The 18,478-nt window shown below is 59.4% G+C and overlaps 1 protein-coding gene across 1 annotated transcript in view; it reads right to left on the reverse strand.

Moving 5' to 3' along the window:
- Window positions 1-1,369: 1,369 nt before the first annotated feature.
- Window positions 1,370-18,478, reverse strand: part of FAM135B (family with sequence similarity 135 member B) — an 85,076-nt gene continuing 67,967 nt past the window's right edge. The window contains exons 12-20 of the mRNA XM_016164292.2: window positions 17,716-17,870; window positions 11,951-13,940; window positions 9,953-10,119; window positions 8,944-9,035; window positions 7,464-7,561; window positions 6,271-6,422; window positions 3,651-3,761; window positions 2,603-2,716; window positions 1,370-1,589 (exon numbers count right to left, since the gene is read on the reverse strand). Coding sequence (XP_016019778.2) covers window positions 1,384-1,589; window positions 2,603-2,716; window positions 3,651-3,761; window positions 6,271-6,422; window positions 7,464-7,561; window positions 8,944-9,035; window positions 9,953-10,119; window positions 11,951-13,940; window positions 17,716-17,870 — 3,085 coding nt within the window. The 3' untranslated portion in view covers window positions 1,370-1,383. The remainder of the gene's footprint in view (window positions 1,590-2,602; window positions 2,717-3,650; window positions 3,762-6,270; window positions 6,423-7,463; window positions 7,562-8,943; window positions 9,036-9,952; window positions 10,120-11,950; window positions 13,941-17,715; window positions 17,871-18,478) is intronic.

An 18,478-nucleotide genomic window follows, 5' to 3' on the forward strand; every position in this document is an offset into this window, starting at 1 on the left:
CCGGATGGGTGCCCGCACCTCAGGGGGGCATCCTGCAGAAGCAGGAGCCGTCCCCGGCAGAGGGCGGGTCTCCTGCGTTGGTCAGCCCTGTCGCGCTGGGCCATGCGTCCCTATAGCACGACGAAGGGGCTCTCGAGGCTGCCTTTAGCCCGTCCGCATTGGGACCATATTAAACATCCTGGTAAGTCTCAAAACTTCCCCGTAAGCCACTTACCCAGAGCAATTTTAAGTCAAAGCCTCCATCCGGCGCTCCTTTCGTCCCTGCTGACTTTTGGTTTTTGCCAACGGTGACCTTTCCTAGCCCTTTATTTTCCTAAGGCAAGAAGACATGTCTATTGAAAGATACCAGCACCCTTCTTAGAGCTCCCCTGAGGTTTTTAATCCAGCACTTCTCCAGTCAGGTGTTTTTCTCCTTCTGCGGAGAGGAGAAGCAGCTGGCCACATTAATGGTTTTAATTTTTTTTTTTTTTTTTTGCAATTGCATCCGATGCTAACATAGCATTTCTTTGGAAGCATACCAGCAGGAGCTTCACACGTGCGTGCATTAATCTCAGTGCCCCCTTCTGCTAGCCTGAGTCTAAGTCAATTTTCCCTACCGCAGACAGAGATTTAAGCAACTCTAAAAATGATTTCCGGGCCAGGGCTATGCATAGAAAAAGTCTGGAGAAGTAGGTGAAGCCACCACGTTCTTCCTCTAGTGGTTTTTCTTTGTAACGAGCCTGGACCCACGGCATCACCTCTGTCCTCCGCCATACCTTAATCGGCCCTAGCCACTGCCGTCGTGAGACAGAACTGGAGTCTGCAGGGCCTGCCTTTGCCCCTTGCTGAGAGAGCATGAGGTGAGGGCGCGAACATGGGCGTCACGTCCCCCCGAACAAGGGGCACGGCGCGCCTGTCCGGGGTGTATTTACACGGTGTGTTCGCTCTGCACAGAGGTTAACCTGAGTTCTGAAATGCGTGTGTGCACTTAATTTAATCGGAAATGATAAAGCTATGAGCTAGGAACATACTGGACGCGTCTGCTTAGACCGGAGCGCGCGCTCCGGGAGCCAGCGGTGCTGAAGGCGGCGGGCTCACCGACCCCGAGGACCGTTTCTGCGTTGTCTCGTAGTTTCCCTAGAAAGCATCTTGAGCGAGACGCCAGGTAGCCGGACAGGTTCGGGCAAAGTCTGTTGTCCTTCGTACTGCTGGTCCAGCCTTCCCAACTATCCGAAATGGAAGCACCTGGAACGTCCGGTCCCTACCCCGCCCTCCGCCGAGCCCGCCCTGCAGGGGCAGAGCACTGCGCCCTCCGGTCTCCACTCTTGACGTGCTCCGGGCTCCTCCGGGCCCCTCCGGGGCCCTCCCCGTCCCCGGCATGCTCGCCGGTGCCCGCCCCCTCCCTCACTTGAAGTAGTTGAGTCCGGCCACCAGGAAGAACTTCTCGAGGAAGACCTCCGAGTCCAGCACGGCGATGTGCGCGGCGCGGCCGATCAGGGCGTTGGCGGTGTTGGGCAAGGCGTGGAACACGTTGTGCCGGACCAGGGTGCAGCCCTTGGCTGCGACCAGGGGGCTGAGCAGGTTGTGGATCATCTCCGCGTACACGGGCCCTGGGGGGGGCGGCGGGGACAGGACGTCAGGGTGAGCTCAGCAGAGGGGCCTGGAGAAAATCGCCGGGTGCGTGCGGGGTCCCTAGTGCCCCCGTTACCCCACAGCCATGCAGCACCGGGCTAGCTTCACGGGTCTCCTTCCGCTTGTCAAACCACAAAACGGAAACGTGGCTCACCTGTGTCTGTCTAATGCAGCTTACTCCACCTGTGTGTCTAATACGTCTCACCTGCGTGTCTGTCTAACGCGGCTCACCTGTGTCTATCTAACGTGGCTCACTTGAGTGTCTGTCTAATGCGGCTTACTCCACCTGTGTGTCTGTCTAATGCAGCTTACTTACCTGTGTGTCTAATACGGCTCACCTGCGTGTCTGTCTAGCGCGGCTCACCTGTGTCTGTCTAACGTGGCTCACCTGCGTGTCTGTCTAATGTGGCTCACTCACCTGCGTGTCTGTCTAACGCGCTCACCTGTGTCTGTCTAACGTGGCTTACTCCACCTGTGTGTCTGTCTAACGCAGCTTACTCCACCTGTGTGTCTGTCTAATGCAGCTTACTTATCCGTATGTCTAATACGGCTCACCTGTGTCTGTCTAGCGTGGCTCACCTGCGTGTCTGTCTCGCGTGGCTCGCTCACCTGCGTGTCTGTCTCGCGCGGCTCACCTGTGTCTGTCTAATATGGCTCACCTGCGTGTCTGTCTCGCGCGGCTCACCTGTGTCTGTCTAATATGGCTCACCTGCGTGTCTGTCTAGCCCGGCTCACCTGTGTCTGTCTAACGTGGCTCACCTGCATGTCTGTCTAGCGTGGCTCACCTGTGTGTCTGTCTAGCGCGGCTCACCTGTGTCTGTCTAGCGCGGCTCCCCTGCGTGTCTGTCTAGCGCGGCTCACCTGTGTCTGTCTAGCGCGGCTCACCTGCGTGTCTGTCTAGCGCGGCTCACCTGTGTCTGTCTAGCGCGGCTCACCTGCGTGTCTGTCTAGCGCGGCTCACCTGCGTGTCTGTCTCGCGCGGCTCGCTCACCTGCGTGTCTGTCTCGGAGGGCCATTCTGCACATCTCGATCCTGGCCGAGTGGAAGGGCACGTAGCGGTCTTGGGGAGAAGCCACCAGCACGACGTTCTTAAAATACTGCAGACCTGCAAGAAGCCGGGCGTGCGCCCTTTACCCGGGGAGCCTCGACGCGTGCCCTCCGGGGTGCACACTCGGTAGGAGCGTGCCCCGGAGAGAGGAGCGGCGTCCCTGCAGGGGGACCGTCTGGTCTGCGGGGCCAAGGGGAGAATCTGCTCCATTTCGGCAGGTCTTTCCACAGCTTAGAAGGAAGACGGGGGCTTGGTGCCCCTCACCGCTCGACCCTGATCGCTCAGTTAACAAACACACAGAGATGCGGGTGGCAAAGGGGCCAAGGTCACACATCAGCGTGGCCATACCAGGCTCATGCCCAGGGAGGCGGGGACAGGGGCGGAGTCAGTGCTCGTGAGCTGATGGGAGACTGGGGGCCACGCGACGGACCCTGGGCTGGCCGGCTTGCTCGGCAGGACGGCGCAAGCCAACCGGCTGGCCTCTCTGCCCCCTCACAGGACGTGGAGACCCCTGCTGTCCTCTGCTCGTTCCCACGGCCGGAGGGGGCTCCCCCACCTCTGAGCCTCCGCGTTGCAGGTGTGGGTGGAGGTGCACCGTGGGGCCCGCTGCAAGGACCCGCCTCCCTCTGCACTGTGCACATAAACGGGGTCTGCCCGCCCTTTTTGTCAGTGGGTCCGCACCTGGGTGGGAGCGCTGGGAGCCGGCCCGCAGGCCCGAGCTGTGTGCGTAGTGAATCAAAAGGCTGGTAGGAACTGGGGACTACAGCTCCACTGTGGAGATGACGCCCGCACGCACCGTGGGGCAGATGGGCCAGGAGCAGCGAGGACTTGGGCCCCCTTGGCCTCCCAATGAGTTAAGAGTGTGCTGGGCCCCCCGCTCCTCCCCTCCACGAGTGAGTCGGCGTAGCGAAGCCGGCCCCGGTGGCGGGGGTGGCGGGTCTCCAGCACACACCCTGGGCCGCGCCTGGGTGCCGCGGCGGAAGCCACTCACCTGTTTTCTGGCTAAGCTGGTAGAGGAAGCACTTGCGCAGGTCGGCGTTGTCCCTGAAGGCCAGCTGCAAGAGCGATCCGGACTTCTTCAGCTTCTGCATGAGCCACAGGCCTCGGGGAACGAAATGAAACCGAAGTCAACCACGCGCGACAGAGAAAGCAAAAGTAACCGGGGCGAGAGCCACACCGACCGGGGGCTTCAGTTACCTTACAAAGAGGAGAGGAGCCGGCGTTTTAGCAAACACTCGGGAAGGCAGACTGAAGTCTGTATTCTTGGATACTGGAGGCAGGGACGTAAAATCGTCCTGCAAAACGCTATGGCGACAGGGGTCGCCCAAGCGTCCGTGCCCTCCAGTCCGCTCAGGCCCCTGGGGTCAGCCCAGGCTCCGGACAGACCCCTGCACCCTCCAGCGTGCGTCCGTCCGCGTGCAGCAATGCTGACGCCAGCACTGGCGAGTATCACGTCGCAACCCCGCAAAAAAATAAATTTGACGACAACGCAAAGAAACGCACGAGACACCATGAGTACAGATGTTATTATTCCTGCCACGTAAACCCGCATGCAGGCGAAGTCGAGTACGAGGCACTCCACGAAGTTCCTCTAGATAGGCAAGATGGGAAGAGCTACCGGCAACCTCTCTCTCTAAGATCTTTTCATACCATCGCAAGAGTATAACTGTGAAAAAAATTTTTTAATGTGTTTTAAATCATTTGTTTCTGTCCAAAGATGGCTTCCCCGATTTGTGAGGAACAGCGTCCTCAAAATAATGAGAAAAGCAAACCAACGGGTCCGCCCGCCCCAGGCGAGGGAAGTGGGCGCCAGCCCTGCTGCCCGCAGGCGCGTGCAGGGGAGCCGGCAGAGGCCCGGGAGGCGGGCACGGAGCAGGGAGCTTAGTGGCGGTGGCTCCAGGTGCCACATCACGGACCGCGGCCGTCGGGGACCGCCGGAGTCTTCGCTGAGAAGGAACGTGATTTACTGAACTATTTATAATTATGCAAAACCCAGCGACCTCCTTGGGCAGACACACGCCGAACCGCATCCCCTCCACGGTCACTGCCCGGTGGCAGGCGCCCCGCGGTGTGGGGTGCGTCTAACGCGCCGTCACGTCAGCGAGGCCCCTCTGTCATCGGGCTCTCGCTAGAGCTTCACGGCCACCTGCCACCCTGCCAGGTCACCCCGTGGCATTTCCGTCACCAAGAGCCTCCTGCAGGTGGCCACGCTCCGGTCTTCCTGCCCACGCCGGTTCTCCCTCTGCACACGGACCCCGCCCTGCCCTCTGCCGTCCTGGAAGCTCTGCCCGTCGTGGAAGAGTCACCGAGCCTCCCCACGACGCCACCTGCTCACAGGGCAGAGCAGCCGGGCGAGCCTCGGAGCTGCGGCCGCGCGTCCCAGCAGGAGGCGCGGTCCTGTACGCCGGCTCAGCACCCTCCCGCCTCGTGTCGATCCTGAACGGTGCTATGACGCTCACGCACACACACGCACACACACACATGCGCACACGCACACACCATGTACACACACGCGCGCACGCATACACGCACACACACGCATGTGCGCACGCATGCACACACCATGTACATGCATGCACACACACGCACACGCACACACACGCACACACCATGTACACACATGCACGCACACTCACACATGCACACACGTGTGCGCACACCATGTACATGCATGCACACACAACATGTACACACGTGCATGTGATTTACATGTTCATAGACATCCATGGCTACGCACGTGCACACACGTGTAATGCATGTCATAAACACATCATTCACGTACACACGTTGGCTCCACTTTTGAAACGAGGAAACTGAGCAGCGCGGAGGTTAAATGTCTGGGCCAGTCGTCCGCGTGGGCCTGGGTCCGGGCTTCGCCACCGGCCGGCCGCGGCAGTGACAGGGTGTAAGGCTCACTGCTACGGACTCCGCCCCCGGACTTCTCACTTGGGGCTACGGTCTGAGCCTCTGTGCCCCCCAGACATCGTGCTGAAAACCAAGCCCTCAGTACAGTGGCGAGGGGAGGGATGGTCTTGGGGGATTAGCCCATGAGGGAGGAGCCCCCAGAAAGGGATGAGCGCCCTGATAAAAGAGGCCTGGTGAGCTCCCTCGCCCCTTCCGCCACATGAGGACGTGGAAGATGCCCCTCTGTGAGCAGGAAGCGGGAAGCCGGACGCCAAACCTGCTAACACCTTGACCTTGGACGTGCAGCCTTTGGAGCCGTGAGAAATAAACGCCTGCTGTTTACAAGGGCCCTGCCCGCCCCCCGATGTCTATGTGAACTTGTTCAGCAGCCCGAACAGACCGAGACCCATGCTCTCCTCTGTCCACCACTATGCCTGGTCGGCCGCGTGCAGCCAGGGCCCGGGGACGTCACCCTTTTGTCCCCAGAAAGCTGAAAGCAGACAAGATCTCGGGAAACGTCTGGTCTCTCGCCCCCGCCCCGCACGAGGACATCTTTCTCAGCCCAGGTCCCCACCACCTTCCGTCACCAGACACCAGCCGGCGCCGAGGACGCCACCAGACGCCAGCCGGCGCCGAGGACGCCGGCCGCCGCGCCGCCGCCCCTCCCCCCAGTGGATGCCGCGGGAGGGACCGGGGGAGGGGCCTACCTGTACTGACCAGCGCGCTGCTGTTGTACAGCGTCCCCAGGTGAGGCCCCGACAGCGACAGGAAGGTGTGCAGCTTGCTGAGGTAACACCGGAACCGGGGCCTCGTCAGGACGGAGCGGATGATGATGTTGCCGAGAGAGTGGCCGATGAAGCTGCCCAGGCAGAAACGGGGCGGGTGAGGGTGACGCCGCGGCCAGCGGCCGGGCACCACCGCGCCGGGGGACCGGGGCTCAGCCGCCCCCGCCCCCACCAGACTCAGGGGACGGGCGCGAGGCTTCCGCACGCTGGCCTCGTCAGGCCTGAGACGGGGACCCAGGAACGAAGGCCCGGCGCCCGGCGCGGTCAGAGGGGCCCGTGGCCGCCTCGCCCGGCTCCGTGCTACTGGCACAGCCCCGTCTGGTCTCCCGTGTCCTCGGGCCCCCCTGGGTCCCCTCTGAGCCCGGCTCACGAGGCCGTTTGCCACCGGACGCCTGTACCTCTGCGGTGACACCCGCCATGTGTCATGACTGTGGGTGGACGGCCCTCCCCCGGGGACGCAGACCCGCAGGCCGCACGCGGCATCGTCCCCCGGCACGCACGGCCTCACGGAGACCCTGCTGCCCGGGGCAGTCACCTCCCGACCGCTCCCCACCGCGTCCTCGACTCTGAGCCCCCTCCGCAGGCCTCTCGGTCCCCACTTGTGAAACAAGGGCTCGTGGTTTTATCCCCGAGGCCTGAACGGGGTGACGCACGCCGAGGACCCGCCGCCGTGCTGTTCACGGTCACCTTGACCATCTAAACACGCAAGCCAGGGCATCTGCCACCGTGGCAGGACAGCGACAGGAGCCCTGGTGAGGCGGGCAGTCCGTTCAGCTACATGACACACCGTCCCGCTTGACAGAAACGAGGCCCGGGGACCTCGGAAGCCTGCGAAGCCTCCAGGGCAGAGCCGGGGTTCACACCTGTGAGCGCCGAGCAGAAGCCCGCGGCCGGGAGCATGTGGGTGAGTCCAGCTGCCCTGCCTCTGACCCCGCCGGAGGCACACGCCGTGGCAGGCGTGTGTGTGCCCAGCGGCCCTGTGGCTCGCCGCCGCTCTGCAGGGAGTCAGCTCCCTTAAAAGCCACACGGCAACGCCTCCCGGGGGCGCAGGACGCAGCATGGGGACCTCGCGCACGGGGCACGCTCAGGCATGGACCTCCCAGGGTTCCTGTTACCTGATCCGGGAGATAGAGAGGTTGTACAGCTGGATGTGCTGGATGATCTCGTCCAGTAGCCGGTCCGTCATGGTGTCGAAGTCCGCGAATGTGTCCATCTGGAGGGGGGTAGAGGAGACGGGCTGGGGCCACGGCAGGGCCCAGCTCCCCCGCCAGGCGCCGCGGCACGTTCTGGGCGTGCGCCTGGCCTGACCGATGGGAACTCGGCCTCAAACAGTGGGGCTGCGGACGCGGCTCAAAAGGAGAAGATGGGGGACACCGGAGGCCCCCCCATGGGGGGCACTGACCATAGAAGGGGAAGTGGAGGAGGCAGAGAGTCACGTGCGTGTGCTGGCTACTGCCCCACACACCCCGGTCCTGCCGTCCCATGTCACAGAGGAGGACACAGGCTCTGAGAGGCGACATGGCGCTGGAGCCCAGAGTCACCCCCAAGCCCAGCACGGCCGTGAGACCATGCCGCCAGGCCGCCAGGCCACGTGCAGAGACCGACTCCTGGAAACACGGGCGGTTCCGGAACCCCCTGCCGGGTCCCGAAGGGGGTGATGTAAACTAGTCCTTAGTGTCAGCTTAAAAATGAGGCGACGTATTTGCCACGTGGTGAGACGGGACCGCGGAGCTGGGGCCCGCTAGCCTTCCCCGCCGCTTCCTCAGCGCTCCGTTACGACTGGGGCGTGAATCAGGGGACAAATGGCAGCAAGGAGGAGGCCTGAGCTGGTCCCGACGCCCTGGAAGCCACGGGAGGTTTAAACGACGGTCTCGTCGGCAGCGCCCCAAGCCGGGCGCGTTCGCAGGGGCGCGCCACTGCCCCACGCGCTCACGGGACGCTCGGCTTTCGGGAGGCGGCACCGTGTCATGGCACGTATGGCCCCCGAGCGTCCACGCCCCCCGGTCCAGCTAGGCTAAGAGCCGAGGGGCTCCAGGTCCGACGCGGCGCCACGGGGACCGTCCACGCCGCACGGCGGCCGGTGTCCAGTGACGGCAGCGGCCCCGGGCGCTGAGCACGGCGAGCGAGGCTCCGCCTTCCGGTGCCGCCTGCCTGGTGGCTCTGCACGACTCCGCCCCAGGGCCGGGCGCCCAGGACGCTCCGTCCGGCCCACCCGCCACCCTCGGAATCTCTAAACTCTCCTCCGCTTCGACCGCACAGTCCACCTCTGCCTGTAAAGGGGCCCTGACCCAGCGCCACCGGTTACGGGGACACCAGGACAGCCCCCAGTGCGGACGCGCAGACACCCAAATCGCGAGCGCGCGAGCTGTCCCCCGCCCTGACGCCCTGCGCCGGCGAAAGGTCCCAGCCGCCTGGCTCACATGTGCCCATTTCTGCCTCTTCCCTTGCCCGCCCGAAACCACAGGGCGAGTCCTCGTCCCTGGACCCTCCGAGGTTGCCCGCTGCTGTGGGTCCACAGACTGCCCCGGGACTGCCGGGCGCCGGGCGGTGACGTGACTCAGGGATGCCCTCGGCTCTGCTGTTTCTGTCTCGTACCTGGTTCTTTTCGGACATCAGGAAGTCCAGCTTGCCCCCGGGGAGGCCCAGCTCTATGAAGGTCTTTACCAGCCGGAGGTCTGCGCTGTTCCCTACAAAGGACAGGTAACCCCCCCCCCCACGCCCGCAGTTAATTGTGCAAATGTTGGCACCCGAGGGGTTCGCTTCCCCTCCTCCTCCCATCCCCCCACTTCCTGTAGGTGAGCAGGTGATAAAAACAAGCAAAACGAGTGGAACCCATGGTTCCCCTGCAGGCCTCCGACACACAGACACACGCACACGCACACGTACGCACACGCACGGGCAGGGTCTTTCTGCAAATCCTGCCTCAGTGAAGACATCCCCCGACCACACGTATGTGGCTTGCGATCGCCCCGTGCCCAGGAAGACAGGAGGCACGCCCCGCCCCCTTCTCCCACAGCCAGCTCCGTTGACGCAGGAGAGTCTCCGAGTGGCGGCACTCAGTGGCCGACGAGGCGCTGTGTGCCACCTGCGAGGCCCCCTCGCGAATGGCTCGTTTCGTACAGAGACTGACTTGTTCCGCCACGTGCGGGCGGTCGGTGGGCCCCCAACGGGCCAGTCGGGGCGCAGTGATCCATGACAGGATTGGTCACCCTCGGGAACAGGAGCCAGGGAAGGACGGGCTCCTCGGGGGCCACCTGCCCCTCCGTGGCCGTCGGAGGCAGAGGCGCGAGGGCACAGGGCCCGAGGCTGCGGCTCTCGGCCCAGGTACGAGGACCACCTTCTGCTTCCTTCCTTCCTTCCCTTAGTTCCAGTCATTCTTTCTGTCACCCCTGTATTTCATTTTCTCTCTCACCAGAGTTTTGTGCCAAAGATGTTTTCTTTGGGAGCAAGGCCGTGCCGTTTCCCCGGACCCCATGTACTTACTGTCACCCCCACGGTCGCTAACTGACGCTTGCTGAAGGAGGACCCGACCCAAGTTAATTCACCGATACGATAAATCGTTCAGAGCACAGGAATCTGAGGCGGAAGCCTTTGGGGAACTCACCGTCCAAGCCATGGACACAGACTACCAGGTGAATCCCCTCTTCCAAATTCTCTTCCTCTTCCTCTGGTGGGAAATACGGCATGTCAGAAGCTAGTACAGATAAGTCACTGTACAGAAATCCATCAATCTTCAGTTCTTTTTTAAATTTTTCTTTGGCCTGATAAAAACTGGAGAATACACTAATTAATTGCAAGCCGGGCTGTGCGTTCCGAGTTGAACAGGAGATGAGCCGCGTGGGGATACAGGAGAGACGAGGGACCGGCCGAGTCGTGAAGGCGGACTGCAACCTATGAGACCTCGGGGCGGGACGCTGGCGAGGGAAGCCCCGTTCTGAACCCGAGGGCGGGAGAGCACCCCGGGGAGACAGCAGCCTATGCCGGTGTCGGCCCTGCCGATTTCTGTGTGGCCCCTGCACCGAAGGGGACTTCCGAGATTCTATCCAGCTCCGAGAACCTTTAAAACGACAGCCCCAGAGCGAGCGCACCCCAACCCGGCCGGCAAGGACGCCGTGGCCCGGCCGCCACCGACTTCCCCGACGTCACAGGAAGGAGCACGTTTCTCATCGCGAGCTGCGTGAGCCCCGCGCTCGCCTCCCGTGCCTCTGCGCACGTGGCTCCGCCCGTCGGAAAAGCCTTTCCCGCCTGGCTGCTGCGCTCTGCGCCTGGCCATCTGACGAAGCGGCCGTTACGCGCACGGGCTCAGGGGTCAGGCTGCCAGGGTCAGAGCCTCGGCTCCGACAGGTGCTAGCTGCGGGCCAACCACTTGACCTCTCTCCGTTCTATGTCTCCATTGGTCAAAGGGGAACGTCATCATCACCTAACGGAGAAAGCTGCTTTGCGTATTGAGCGATGTAATCTACGAAACTTGTAATTGTACTTGAAACCGCTTAAAGGGTACAAAAACGTTACCTATTACCAGCCATTTCATCACTAGCATATCATCGGCATTCTCTTTTTTGGCTGAGGTGTCATCTTCAGAAATCTCCTCCTGGCCACCGTCTCTATTCACACCCACTGCCCCCGGCCAGGCTGCATCCTTCTCCTGCTGGCTCAGCGGGGACTCGTGAACCCTCCCGTTTGCCCGAGTGCCCTCACTGACATCTCTCATCTCTGTCTCTCTGTGAGGCTGTGAGTATAGTAACAGCCGAGACGACGGTGGCCGGGCACCGGAAATGTGACATTGGTGATACGGCTACGGTAACAGGTATCGACTCTTCTGTATAAAACAGCAGCATGAAGTCCACCTGGCGTGTGCGCTTTCTTTTGGGAATGTCATGGGACTCTCTAGCATTTGCAAAAGAGTAAATAAGACGAGATGCTTTGATACAATGATTCTATAATATACCTAATCAAATGGATAGCTCCCAGGTGGGGGAGAGGTATGACTACACACCCAACCCAAGGGTGAAAGGGTGGATTCTGACACTGCAAAAGGAAACAAGCTTAACAACCACAGGAAAGGGGCTCCGGAGGCAAACCTGCTCCCCAAGGGCTCTTACAGACCGGCCCTCTCAAACATCCAAAGACAGAGGTACCACGACTCTCATCACAGGTCGTCAAGTATAATAAAAACTGGAAAAAGATCTTGAAGTGGCCTTCTCTGAAGGATTTTGTTAATAAAATCTATACTACATCAGTACGATGGAATCTCGTTTAAACATTAACATGACAATGGAAAAATCGATTTTCGAACATAGGTGCTTCCAATATAGTAAGCTGAGAAAAACTAAGTTTGCACAGAATTATCGCATTTTCCCATGAAAAGAATATTTGGATACAGATGCAGATGGAAAAAAGTGTGAGGAAAACTCACGCGGGGGCTCGTTTTGAGAGCTGAGCTTCCTGGCAATTTTTGCCTCCTGGCTCTACCCTGTTTCCGACTTGCGTGACATAAAGGTATGGCTTCACTGGGATGAGAAAACCACGGCGTCTCCGTTTTGAAACGGTTTCGCATGGGATCGAGAACGTCGTGGGCCGGCTCGAGCGTCGGCGAGCTCACCTGAACATCCTCGCGCCGGCGTCCTCCTCCGCCTTGCCGGGCTGGGTGGGGACGACCCCGAAGGAGCCCAGAGGCTGATGCGTGATGGGAAACGAGGTCTGTCTGGAGGAGAACGCGGCCCGGGCCGGGGTCTCCGTGGGCACCGACGAGAAAGGCAGGCACGTGGCGGTGCACGACACGGACAGGTTGACCATCTCCACGGCTCTCAGGCCGTCCGGGGCGCAGGTCTCGGCAGGCGCTAGCTGGGAGGCGGCGACGGAGGGGCCCGGCCTCGGCTCCGGGCTTCCCGAGACCTGGGCGGGGCCGGCGTGAGCCCCGGCGGAGCGCGCAGAGCCGGCCCCGCGGCCGACCTCCGGGGAGGAGCGAGCACCTCTGCCCAGCGCTGCATCCCCCGCGACGCTTCGCGGGCCTGCCCCGTCGGGGCCGGCGGCGTCGGGAGCTGACGCGCGGCCCAGTCCTGCGAGGCCCGCGACGTCTGAGCTGCCGCTGTCAGACACGGCCCCGGGCCCCACACCCGACTCTGCAGACGTGCCCCTCGGCGTCCCCACGGGGGCTGCAGGACAAGGTCCGTCCCCAGAGTGTCCCGGCGCTACGATCCACGGTATTTTTAAATTAAGACCTTTAGTTTCGACACCTGGAGGGTTCTCGGTCCTGCCATCGAGACAACAGGGTCCGCGAGGGTCAGACTGACTGTCCTCAGCTGTGCAGGGGTCTGCGTCCCCGGGGCCCTGCTGGCTGTCAGCGCCTGAAACCGCGTCCGGAGGAGGACGGTCCCCGCCCACGTCCTGGATCCCAGAGGTACCGCCGAGTGGAAGGCAGGGTCCCGGGGGATCTGCGCCCTCGCCCTGCACCGCCGTGGCCTCGGCGAGGCCCCCCACCGGCCGCACGGCGCCCGTGTCTTCGGCAGACTCCTCCGGGCTGCTGATCTGGGGCGCGGAGGCCGACTTGGTCAGCGTGGTGAGGGCCAGCTCCCGCCCCTCTTCCTCGAAAGGCAAAGAGCTGATGGAGGTGAGGGACGCCTGGGCACCGCTGGGCAGGCTCGTGCTGCTCTCCGTGCACCCGCCCCCCAGCGAGGCCCGGTGCAGGGCATGCCTCCGCACCAGCTGGTGCACGGCGTCCCGGTCGCCGGGCAGCTCCAGGGCCCGGCTGCGGGCCTCGGACCAGGCGACGGAACTCGGCTCGCTCTCAATGCCGGAATCGGAGATGACGGAAGACGACCGCTTGATGAGCCCCGGGAGCAGCGCCAGCTCCTCCCGGCCCTCCGTGCGCGGGTCCTTGGGGGAAGAAGCCCTGACGTCCCAAGAGTCCGCCAGAGCCGAGCCGGGCAGCTCGTCGGGCTCCCCGGGCTGGAGCTTCAGACTCAGCAGCGCGGCCTTGCCCTCCCGGCCAGCCCCCTGTCCCGGCGTCCGTGACTCAGGGGCCGCCGTCTTCTCCGGAGAGATGGCATTCTGACGACCTCCACTGGCCACTCCTTCATGTAGCGGAGCTCCGTCTGGTTCACAGGTATCTCCAAAGTGCCCACTCTCATGCCAAGCCCCAGTGGCCACGGCGGGGTCAGCGCTGCAGGGGGTCTTACCGCGGGACCGCACATCGGCGTCAGTCTGCACGGGGTCCTGGCCGCCTGCTGGGCCCGGACTCCTGTCAGGCGGGTCCCCAGACGCCAGCGAATGCATTCCATCAGACCCGGGGCCAGCCCGCCACGCATCCTCGGCCAAACCCACTTGGTTCTGGGCTTCAACAATCGTCAGACACACCTGAGATTCGGAACACGTGTCCGTGTGACCTGGTGCGGTCACAGCGCCGTCTGGCTTTGGACACCTGGTCATCGCTTCGTCAGAGTCTGTTCGAGGTGCTTTCATGGTGGACAAGACGAGGTTTTCCCTAACAGGTGATTTTCTATTTACAACGTACTTTTCTTCTCTGTCTTTTAGACTCCTTTTTGTGGGACTTGTTGGAACATCAAAATCAGGGTAAACACTCAAATTATGCCCTACGATAAGAAAAAAGAAAGAAAAAAAAGTATTATAGTTTAAAAATCTATGTTTGAAACTTATCCAAATGCTTGATTATATCATAAAGAATTTGGCTAGACTTTATGCCTGGGTGCTGAGACATAACCTCTAAATTCTCAGAATTTTCCAAGTGACAGGCACGCCTCTGTATTCTCGATGGCCCCGATGGCTCGTGCTGACCATGTGACCCGCAGTGACATCATTGATAGCTTCTGCTTACCACCATGCAGTTAGCTGGGTGGGGCTTTCTGGCAGGTGACCCCGTCTGATGAGGGGAGGTGGGCTGAGGACTCAGCTCAATTACCTACGCCTACACAACGAAACGCCCCAAAAACTCCATTCACGGAGGCTTCCATTTCCATACACACCGAACAAAAAACAGGGTCTGGTCTTTTACTTTCTTTTTAAAGTTTAAGTCCTCCATATGGTTTTAATAGAAGTAAAATTATTAGAATCATTCTGGAATGTTACCCATGAAATAAACCACGGAGGCACTTAAAAGCGGCATGGGACTTCGAGCTAGCATCATCTCGCACCTTTGAGTGACGTTTATGATTGATTGGGCCAGGACTAGAACAAAGACTGGGAAAGGATGGATCTCTTCTTTACCTGGACACGTTCTCTGCGTCTGGAGAGACTCGGCAAACCTCCCTTCCTCCGGGGGATGCCCCCACACTCTACAGCAAGTTGACGATTCTCCGTTTCGAATTCCCAGTGTCACCTCTGCACACACGTAATGCAACTCATCTACTGCTGTACTACGATCCACGACGCATTTCTTGTTTCCACTGGACAAGTGACTGTTAGATGAATATATCCCCAAAGCTAGCATCATGGCCGGCACACAGTCAACGAATTGTGTTCATAAAACGGATTGAGAACAGAGCAGAAATGCAGCAGAACACAGACTAGTATGCTCGGTAGCGATTTGTATTGGTTTGGGGGGTGGGGGGGGACACATAACTTCAATGTCATTTAGTTCCACAATTGGAATGTTGACATGTCCTACAGGAAACGCCCTACTCTAGGCCATGGGTTATGAAGAGGAGCATTAAGGGTCGACGGCAATCACGTGCCCATCTCTGCCTCTGAGGGGTTTACAAAATGATGAGAAACTTATGCAGCTGCAGCAGAACCGGCTCCCCTACCAAAAGAGACCGCGGCCGCAGCCTGGAGAATATGATCCAATCATCTTCTCCCAAGAAGGAGCTAAGGAGTCATGCCTGGTGGGGATGGGGGGCAGCGTGGACAAAGGCTGAGAAGCCCGGGGTGCACGGTCCAGTTGGGCATCGGTTAAATCCCACGTGGATGGAGAAAGAGTGAACAGGAGAAGTGGCGGTGAGGTTAGACAGGTAGAGAGAACCCACAGTATAGATGAACTCAAATGCCCTGTACGAACAGGGATTCTGGACTTTGTATTACAGGTAACAGGTGGGTTCTTGGAACAGAAATGAAACATGTATCGGATTTCATCGCAGACAGTTAAGACAGGACTCAGGGAACCCAGTGAGGAAGCGATTGTCCAAGTAGCAACATTTTACTTTCCCTGCTACGACTTAGGAAAAATGAGAGTAGCAAAGGATCCAATTCAAAGGGATGGATCAAGAGTCAGATACTCGCTAACGGTATTTGTTGACATGCATTCATAACTTCCTTCGTGCTAGTGGCTCTTAAGTGTTTTACGGATGGATCTCTCCACGGCTCGCGGTGGCTCTATCGAATAGAAATGACAACTCTGTGGCCCAGTTTCAGTTACTAATTGTCAGGGAAAAGATTCAAATCTAGGCAGTCTGGCCAAATGTAAAAGACTAAGGCAAACCGTTCAGCCACCTTGGGACAGGTGAGGGGTGGGTAGGAGAGGGGATTACAGGTAGCACAGACAGAGCTGGTGAGTGCCTGGCGCACAGTAGGTATTCTAGCCATGGTACGGTAGCAGAACACGGACAGATGCTATTATTTTAATACGGAAACACAATTCTTTTCTCTTTCTCACTACGCTAAAAGAATGGAATGTGAATCTGATAACCTCATTGCAAGTTAGACGTATTAAGGTCACCGAGCCCTTTGGGAAAAAGAAAACAGTTCCACGTTTGCTAACACTTTCGCCTTGGGATTAAAGAATCATCAAAGGACATCGCGAAGGAACAAGAGGGTCGAGCGAGGCTTTGGGTTCTGAGTGGGGACACAGGTTAACTCTGTAAAAGCAGTTTGGGGATGGGCACGGGTCAGGTGAGAGGTCTGAAGGGAGAAGGCCTGAGGAGAGAGTTGAGGCTCTGGGAGAAACTGCACTGGGGTCGCCTGGGAGGACGAGACCATCATGTTGGGGTCCCAGCCTCGGCTGAGTCCCACATCCCAAGAACACTACAGAAGCCACAAGGAGATGCCAATGCTAAGATCCTGCGTAGATATGAACGATGCGAGGTGCACAAATGTGGACGATGCGTGGCTTGGAGGAACCCGCGCGGGCAGGTGTGCCGGCCTCTAGGGCGCCCACGAGACAGGCACTGGGGCAGGGGCGTGGCAGGAAGCCCCAGACGGACTCAGGCTGACTCTCCAGCTAACGCTGCAGGAGGAATGGGGCCCGGCGCATGTGAGACTAAGTCACAAAACATAAAGGCGTGCAACACGATTGCGCTCACAGTCAGGAGCCGAGATGTACACCCACTGGGGCATCTGCTAACGGGCGTGGAAAAAAGACTGGAAGGCGATTCGAAGGCGATTTGCGATGACGATAATATAAGACGGTCTGATAACGGGTGCTGATTTTAAATTTCTTCTCCAACTCTTTGAATTTTCTGTTGAATTGTTGAATTATAAAACTGTAATAAACACGAACACATAGACCTATGTACACACTCACACACACACACGCACATGCACATACACAAAGCCTCAAGGCAAAGTTTTAAGCTTTCGGCCTAAGCGACCAGAGCTAGTCCACATTTTAGCTGTCATACCCAGTTTGGACACTAGATGTCAGGGTACAACCGAGCACCAAACAACATCATTTGTCTGTGAGGCTTCGCTGCCCTCGCAAGCCGCCTCAACTTCAGAAACATCCTGCAGACCCCGCGTTGCAGAGGCTCCGAAATATAAGTGGCCCCTTCGTTGAATGACGGGCAGCCGAGCGGGGTGTTTTGAAACACCTCGCGAGGAGAGGGCGCGCGGCAGGCATCCTGGGGTGCAGAGGTGGAGTGGACTGGCTCTGAACGCTGGCTTCGAAAAGCCCCGTGAGCTTTCGGACACACACACACGCACGCACGCATGCACACACACACACACACACGTTCTTTCCTCCCTAAAGGGAGCCGCTCATCCACTAACCCAGTCTACTCTCTCGAACACGCCGGAGCAGTCGGACCGAATGCCTCCAAAGGTTCACTGCAAATGACTCTGTATTTGAATTGCACATTCAAGATAAGAAAGGACTCCGGTTGGGGGGTGGGGGGCTCGGCTCCCGTTTTGTGGGTGCCTACACTGAGGCGCCAGGTACAATTCCACCCCGGAAGAAATGAGGAGGGAATGTTCACTATAATCGCCCTTTTGTTACACCGATTTGTCAATTTCACCAGAAAAAAAAAAAATCGTTTCTAATAACTCGCTTGACCTTTTTGCCTCTCCTCCGTGAGCTAACAAACGACTTCTCCGTTAATCTATTAGGTTCCACTGCTACTGTACACAAACAGGGCCAGTGATAGGAACCCAGAGGTCCCAGCCCTATTCGCGAGTCTTCCCAGAACAAAGCAGACACACCTGTCGCGGGGCAGTCCACGTATCTGTCCTCGAAGATGACCGGCAGGGTGCTCCAGTCGCCGTCGATGTCCAGGCACTCTGCAGGCAGCGGGGGCATGGTGGCCAGGTACTCCGAGTTCCGCACCTCCAGGGACAGCTGGCTGTGGGTCTGGATCCTGGGGACACACGGGACGGTGAGCATCCAAGGGAGACGTACGTGCCTTTGAAGTGCCGCCCCATCCCCCATACCCCAAAGAAACACACAGATCAAGCTCGGCAGACTCACAATCGCCATCTGTCTGTCTGTCTGTCTGTCTGCCCTTCCTTGCTTCCCCGCCACCTGCCCAGTCCCTAACCTCTCGTCGGCTGGCTTCGCGTCGGAACTGGTCCGGGTGCCGAGGTAGGAGGAAGGACTGCGTGATTAGGACAACGCGGGGCACTTATCACGCGCGATTTAGTGATAAATGCCATCCTAGTGGAGCAAGGGCTGAGCCTCTGGATGGCTTGGAACCTTACGTGTCGGAGGGAAAGCTTACATGCATGTAAACCTCACTCCCACTTGTCAGACCACTGCAGGCACCGAGAGTCTCAGTCGCATTTGTGGCGCGTGAATGAAGAACCACCTAAGTTTTCTCTTGTGTCGCTTGCTGTGTGGACAGCAGCATGCTGGGTTAAGGTACGAGGCCCCCCCCACCCCCCAGGAACCATGCTTCTTGGTCCCTCAATACAGGATTTTAAAAGTATGCATCGTTTTCCTCCACGGCCCAAATATCCCTCCACCAGT

This window comes from Rousettus aegyptiacus, unplaced genomic scaffold (genome assembly GCF_014176215.1).
Source record: "Rousettus aegyptiacus isolate mRouAeg1 unplaced genomic scaffold, mRouAeg1.p scaffold_m13_p_15, whole genome shotgun sequence".
NCBI classification, from domain to species: Eukaryota; Metazoa; Chordata; class Mammalia; order Chiroptera; family Pteropodidae; genus Rousettus; species Rousettus aegyptiacus.